The sequence below is a fragment of the Tachypleus tridentatus genome, chromosome 2 (genome assembly GCF_004210375.1).
Source record: "Tachypleus tridentatus isolate NWPU-2018 chromosome 2, ASM421037v1, whole genome shotgun sequence".
Taxonomy (NCBI): domain Eukaryota; kingdom Metazoa; phylum Arthropoda; class Merostomata; order Xiphosura; family Limulidae; genus Tachypleus; species Tachypleus tridentatus.
Genome location: NC_134826.1, coordinates 34,597,663 through 34,605,002, shown reverse-complemented (window position 1 = coordinate 34,605,002; position 7,340 = coordinate 34,597,663). Strand labels below are relative to the sequence as shown.

At 29.0% G+C, this 7,340-nt stretch overlaps 1 protein-coding gene across 3 annotated transcripts in view; it reads right to left on the bottom strand.

The window, feature by feature from the left end:
- Positions 1–485: 485 nt before the first annotated feature.
- The window catches only part of LOC143240713 (dual specificity testis-specific protein kinase 2-like), a 68,599-nt gene continuing 61,744 nt past the window's right edge, over positions 486–7,340 (bottom strand). For all 3 annotated transcript variants that reach the window (XM_076483625.1, XM_076483646.1, XM_076483635.1), the window contains exons 11-12: positions 3,666–4,874; positions 486–3,008 (exon numbers count right to left, since the gene is read on the bottom strand). In XM_076483625.1, coding sequence (XP_076339740.1) covers positions 4,393–4,874 — 482 coding nt within the window. In that variant the 3' untranslated portion in view covers positions 486–3,008; positions 3,666–4,392. The remainder of the gene's footprint in view (positions 3,009–3,665; positions 4,875–7,340) is intronic.

The window sequence follows — 7,340 nt, the reverse complement described above, 5'->3', positions numbered from 1 at the left end:
TTCAGTGATGTCGAGAAAACCCACTTGTAGAGAAAAATATTTATGTAAAAACGGCTCGTTTGGGTTGAGAATTTTTTTTTACGTAGAGGAGCGAACAACGTTTCGACTTTCTTCGGTATTTTTATTTTCGTTTAAGTTTGGTTTACAAAGGGGAGGAAGTCACACTGAAATGGTAAGAGAAATCTTTTAGATATTTCTCCACACCTCTTACCAGTTCCACACCCGAACCCACAAACACTTGTCCCTGTTTTGTATTTTATAGTGTATTGCAACTTTGATGTTTGTAGTAAAGAATATTGTGAATCATTAGTGTTTTAACTCTTTCCTCATAATAAATCCAGTTAAACACACTCTGTAACCTGGTATTCTCTAAACTTCCAGTTAGCAGTTTCTCACTACTGTGAAGGAATTGTGGTACACTTTTACACCTCTTTGATGATTTATTTTTTACATCTATGTTTAGAATAACCAGAAAGATACAATTCATTTGGTAAATATTTTATTAAATTACTGGAAGATATGATATAGAAACCATACACTTTCTAGTTTACCAAAAATCTCTTTCTCTGTTAGTGTGTATTAACTTTCAGGTCAGAAATTCAGTTTGTTGTACTTTTGAAACGAATAAAAAACTGAAACATCATTTTCTTGCTTTCAAACTTTTCTGTAGTATTCTTAACACTTTATTCAAACAATAATACACTCTTAATCAATTACCAATAATTAAAAACTAATTTTCGCTTATGGTAGTAATTATTTGGAACTCAGATTTATTGTACCAACTGTCAGAAGAAATAATTTCAGCTCTAACAATGTGGTTTATATTGTTTGGAGAGAGAAAATGCATCACTGTGAACAGCCAGTTCTGCTGTTTTTAATAATATATGAAAAAGCTTCATATAAACATATCTCAACTCTTAAAAAATAACTATATATTACATCATCTGTTTTATATTCAAATTATTCTTTAACATCTACATACATCTGTAGAAGTATATTATTTTGTTTCACATGAGGCATCAACAACAAAAAGAATCTTATTTAAATAAAATGCTGAGTATTTATAAAATTTAAAGTGACTAGAACTTCAGTAAATACTATAAAAATACAAAATTTTGCTTTAAAAATACTGAACACACATAGTTTGAATGGATATTTTGGTATGTAATTATGTCACAAAAAATTTTGATTAGTTGATATTTTTCAGAAAATTATTTGCAAACATTTCTGCAATATTGAATAACACTAGTGTTAAGATGCAGAAAACACATTTCTATTGGAAAATATATTGTCTTCATCATGTGACTGCTAAATTATAGATGAAAAAATATATATATGTGTGTGTGTCTGAATATAGAGAGAGTGACACTTTTATATTAGAAAAAACTGAGGTTCTTAAAACAAATACTGATAATTCATAATTGAGAACTTGGAAACGGAGAGTATTGTGTTTACACAATTATATAAATTTCATCTCTTTATGTAATAAGCAAACAACTGATTCCTTTTTAGTTGAGTAAATGTGATTCTATATGTGGTTTGTATACATACCAAATGAAACAAAATCTTATATACAATATAAATTTAAATATCTTTAATTGTTGAATATTAAAAGAATGTAATTCAATAATAATGTTTATCTTTAAAATCACAGTTTTTATACTTTAATGTTTACATGTGCAATTTAGGAAAAATAAAAAGACTTAATTATGATACTTCTAATAGAGAAAGAAAAAGCTGGTAAACTAGAATTATTAGATGAACCAAGATCATCATCAACACTGATTCTCTCAATAACTTAAGAACATCTGAATAGTATATTACTCTACTTGACTAAAACACTTCATATTTGTATACATATTTTCAAAATCTCAGAATGTTTTCTTAAATTAATTTTATTAACTGACCATAGGGTCATGATGAGCAACTTTACAAAAGGCCACTCAATTTAAAATATTAGAAAAACTACTATAAAGCTGCCTTTAATTAGAAAACAACTATCTATCACAAAAATTAATTCTAAAAAAATCATTTCTTTGAAAGTGAAGATTTCTCACTATAAAGGATTCTAGCAGACTTGCATGAATCAAGGGCTTTAAGGCTTACCAAACAAATTTACTTTATAAAAATTCACCAAAGTTCAATGACCATAAATACTTCTTTTAAAAATAAAAAACTACTTTACTGTCACATTGAAAAAAGTAAACTACTGTATAATACTTACTATTTCAAAGTTTCTTAAGAACTATTAAGTACTTGGTATTAAAGTTATTTACAGACTTCCAATCAACACAAGGAATTTTGTTCAAATTACTCATATGATTGTTTATTTTTTCAAGCTATTATCACCAAAATATCTTATGCTTCCCACAGGTCAGTAAATTTATACATGAAATAACTTAAGATCTCTATATTTAAATTGTTTTATTAGTCAACAGTTTGATGTAACTTTACTTTTTATTTAAGCAAAAAATTCTGAACAAAAATTTAATTTGCTCTAAAAATAAAGTTGTTTTTATTATATTCACTATAGTTTACTGAAGTATCCCAAACATTCTGTAATAGTTACAAAATTTAAACATCAACAAACACTTAACCAAATGTTTACAACACACTGAAGATTTTCTTTAGTTCTTTAGAGCTCCTAAGATATTACATGCATAAATCCTGTCAAAAAAGACATGTTGCATCCAAGTAAGCCAACAAAAAATGTTAACTAGTTAAAACACTAAAGTTTAACTCAAGCAACTGATACATATATTTGGCTGGCAAAGATTACAAGATCAAGTAGTTTTAAAAGTTTTAATCAGAATTTTCTATTAACATAAAATAAAAGGTTTTATTATAAACCATCTCTCTTGCTAATGTTTTAAAATTTTCTCCGAAAGACAAGTAACTTCTTTAGAGTTTAACTTAACAAAAAATTACTAAAAATCATTTTTATGTTACATAAAATTATAATTTTTCTTTCAATCTTTTTTGTGGCTTTCTTTTTTCTTTAATCTAACCTGTAAAAGACAAAACAGTAGTTTATTATAAACATTACAGTTGAATAAAAAATCTCCACTCATTATCTTTTAATTCCTACAGCAAAAAACAAAGCACACACACAAAATTATTTTAATATCAAAATAAAACCATAAAATTCACATACTTAACTCGAATTTGGAATAAATTATGAATTGTGTGCAAATTATTGATTGTAAAAATATACACAAAATAAAACTATTTAATACATATAGAACACATTTTTCTAAAGACATCAGATTAACAAACTCAAAATTTAAGAACTGATATAGCAAATCATGTTAACAAATTAACAGGTTATAAAAAATAATATAATGTAAATGATTATCATTTCTCCTTGTTGTGATAATTATAAAAGCTTAAAATATAATTAGTGCACCACTGTTTCCTGGAAAAGTCACTACTTTCACTGTAATTTATTCAGAATGTTAGTTTAAAATTGTATGAAGTTATGTTAATCCAGTGAATAGTACACAAAACTAATTGCAAATTCTGCATATTTAACAAAAATAGCTGCTATAACCCACTTTACAAGTATACATTAATAAAACATGAAATGTTCAAAATAATTTAATATACAGTACAGCTATGGACAAAAGTACCCATGAATACTGAATAACAAGTGAATTATTCTATACCTTTTATTTTGCTCCTCAGTTGTTTTTTGGAAATTTAGCTGTCCTTTTGGGTTGAAAAACCTTTCCATTACTATAATGAAAAGAACTTGGGCAAGGCTGATGAATCACTGTTTCAGAACCTTCAGTAACTTCACTACAAATTATATTCTGACAAGACACACTTGCCCATTCATTACAGACAATAGGCTCACAGCCAGAAGGATTAATTTCTTTACATAACAAAAGATTCTTTGTAGGCTGACAAGTGGTAAAGGTTCTATTATCTTTTGTAACAGAGTACTGGTCATGCACACTTAATTCCTCTAAACTAGACTCCACATCACTGTAACTATTACTTTTTCCATTTAGCAACACTATTTCAGGTACGCTTGGTGAGCAGGGGACACCACAGTAACAACTGGAATCAACAGTGTGGTAAGATGATGGCCTCTTCCTTCCCAGGGCCCCTCGACTAGAATATTTCTCAAAACTAAGGCAATTCTCCAGCTTCTCCTTTTTTTCAAAGCAACAAGAAAACTGGTTACTGGTGTTCCATATTCCAGCTGATTTGAAATTTTTACAGGAACTATGTACTTTGGCACTGGAAAAAATTTGACTGTGCTGCAAAAATGGCAATGAAGTGGAACCTACAGTGGATGATACTAAACCAACATTCTCTTTTCCTTCCTCACCTGGCATGCAACTTAAGGAATTATTCTGGACGGAACGTGGTATTACCAGTGTGTTTTCAACTGTTGGTTCCGGAACAAAGGGAGTTTAGGGATTCAGGAAGATAAATATCTGATACACAACTGTAAATCTCTGTCAACCTCTGCTGCAGTAACATTGGAGAAGGAGCTTGAGAGTGTACAGAAAGTCTTTGAAGACCTATGGACTGAGTTAATTTTAGCAGAGACAAAGATTCCTCAGGACTGATAGGACTGCCAGGAGGAGTTGGTGCTCCTGAAGGAGAAGGAAGGTCATAAGAATAGCTAGGTGACACAAATGTTGACTGTTCTACAATCTTCTTTTGTCCCTTGAAAGGGAAATGGGTATTGAAGGGATTCTGAGAGCTGCTGTTGGGCTTGTAGTAGGGGTCATCCTCTGACATTACATCTCCAATGTCTTTTGGAGTAACTGCTGGAGAAGCACTTGAGGAGCTGACCTTACGAGGAGTTTCAACTGGCATCAACTGTTGGTTATCTTCAGACCAATTTCTATGGTTAATGACTAAACAAAATATCAAAAACTATTAAAACAAAATGTGTTACATAAAAGTAAGTTTTATGTTTTAAATAACATAATGTCCACATACTCTCCCTACACAGTCATGTGTGAAGGGTGAGTGTATGAAAGCTACAAACCTTGTAAAACTACTTCTTGACCAATTTCTAAGGTACAAGTTGTATATTATGAAACTGTTTTTACCCAATACAAACATTTTAAACATAGAACTTTGTTGTATTATATAAAATGAGATGGAAAGTTATAAGGTTTCATTCATATTTTAATAACCTATTTCATTATCACAAAACAGCTTAAGGATTTCTATCACAATACATTTTAACACAAAATCAAAAATAGGTTTCAGCAAGGTACTGAAATGTACAACACGTTGCTTATTTTAAGCCATATAATAAAAAGCTTGTACTTTTAAAGAGGGTTGTTAGATATAAACTTGTTCACTGGTAAACCAACAGAAAAAACTCCTAAAATTAAAAAAAAGAACTGTAATTCAGCATTCGGTGGGTTAATTTATAAAAATTTGAAGTGGATTGTCATTAAAACATAAACAAATGTTAAAGCACAGCCAATAAGAATAAAGCATTAAACAGACACACAAAAAATTGGTATTTCTTTAGTGAAAATATTATAAATGTTGCAATAGAAAAGTAAGGCACTTTCATTGATAACTGCATCCACACACAGACACCTCAGTAGAATCCACTCTGTGATGTAAATCTATTATGATTGCTAATTTTTAAACTAAAATTTCAATAAAATCCTTTTTCTCATAGATAATGAACATTACTGAATGTCAAGTATGAGTGCATTTTTGTAGAACTGTCAGGCGATTCAGAAAAGGCCCAATAGTCTTTCACAGGAACTAGTACTTATACCAATCCAGAGGGTGGGTATTTCAGCTAATCTTATTGAAAAGCTAATTAAATATTTACCATTGCACAGATTTTGTTGCCTTATGTAAGTTATGTTCCATTTGATCTTCATGTATGTATACCAACATAATAAAATCCTCTCCTACATATTTCTCTTTTCTCTGAAAAATAACAGGAAGCTATAAAATCCAGTTACTTATTTCTTAAGTTTTTTTGTCCTGTATATATATTATGTGCTTTTATGAGAAACTCATTATAATGACATTTTTTTGTTTTGTTTTTAAAGGCTTTTATTAAGTTTCACATATCGTTTAGTACTTTCAAACACTTAATTTTTATGTTCTTCTTTTACTTTTGCCACAGCTTGTAAAAGCCATACCCCATTAAAGAATTAGCATGTGTGTTGCCTGATGTGAGTCAAGTATGTTCACTGAGATTTTTATCTAGTTGTACAAAAGAAATCTATATGAAAAATAAGAACCCAGTCACCACTTTTACTATAAAACATAGAGTTGTATGTCTGTCACTTTACACAAAAAAATATACAAAACACCATTCTTTTCTAACTCAAATTTCCCAATACTTAAAAGATGGTTCTGATTTTGAATTTTTCTTTTTTGTCTTCTTAAGCACAAGCTAGATACTATAAAAAAGGAGTGAAAATATTTACTTGTGTTTACTAATGAAAGGCTAAATTTACAAAAGTATTATAACATTTATAAAATGAAAGCCACTTTTATTTCAAATAAACCCTTTTCATCCATAGCTTCTCAAATATTATACAATTTTTAAAAACTTTTAAATTCAAACACTTTCATTTAAGTTATAATATAGTACTAGGCACATTCTACAATAATATTTTTTGTCCATGGTGGACTAAAATCACCAAATTAACCTGTTGTTCATGAAAATCTAAATAACCGAATTAATATATTGTTTACTGTGGGATAAATAAGTCATCAGGTTAATCTGTTTCTCACAGTAGGATAAATCATCAAATAAATTAATTCTTCACAAAACTCTACATATGCAATTTGTTATTTACAGTTGTACAAATTACCAAATCCGTCTATTGCTGAGAGTAGCTAAGGTAACAAATTTGAGATTCTTCAGAGAAGTTTAAATGTCCAAATTCATCTGTTGTTTACAGTAGTATAAATCACCAAAGTGACTTACAACAGGTAAAATTAAAGTGATGATTTTATTTTTTCTCCAGGTAACAGCTGGATTATACTTACAGCTGTGATTTGCTTTTTTTCAGATATACTTCCCACCAATTGACCAAGTACAGAGATTAATTTGAAAATTTAAACTTATTTGCTAACTTCACAATATAATGGACAATTGTTAAAATACTAAAAAATGTCATAAAATTGATTTTATAATAATAAAATCAGAACTTGAATTACTTTAACAAATATTCTGAATTTTTTTATTATCATGTCAAATTTCACATCTTCTTTTAAAAATGGTAATTAATTTCAAAAATATAAATTAATCTCTTAGTACACAATATATTTACTGCCACTTGGCTAATCCACCTTGTATATTCTATACACTGATATTTCCTGCCACTCGT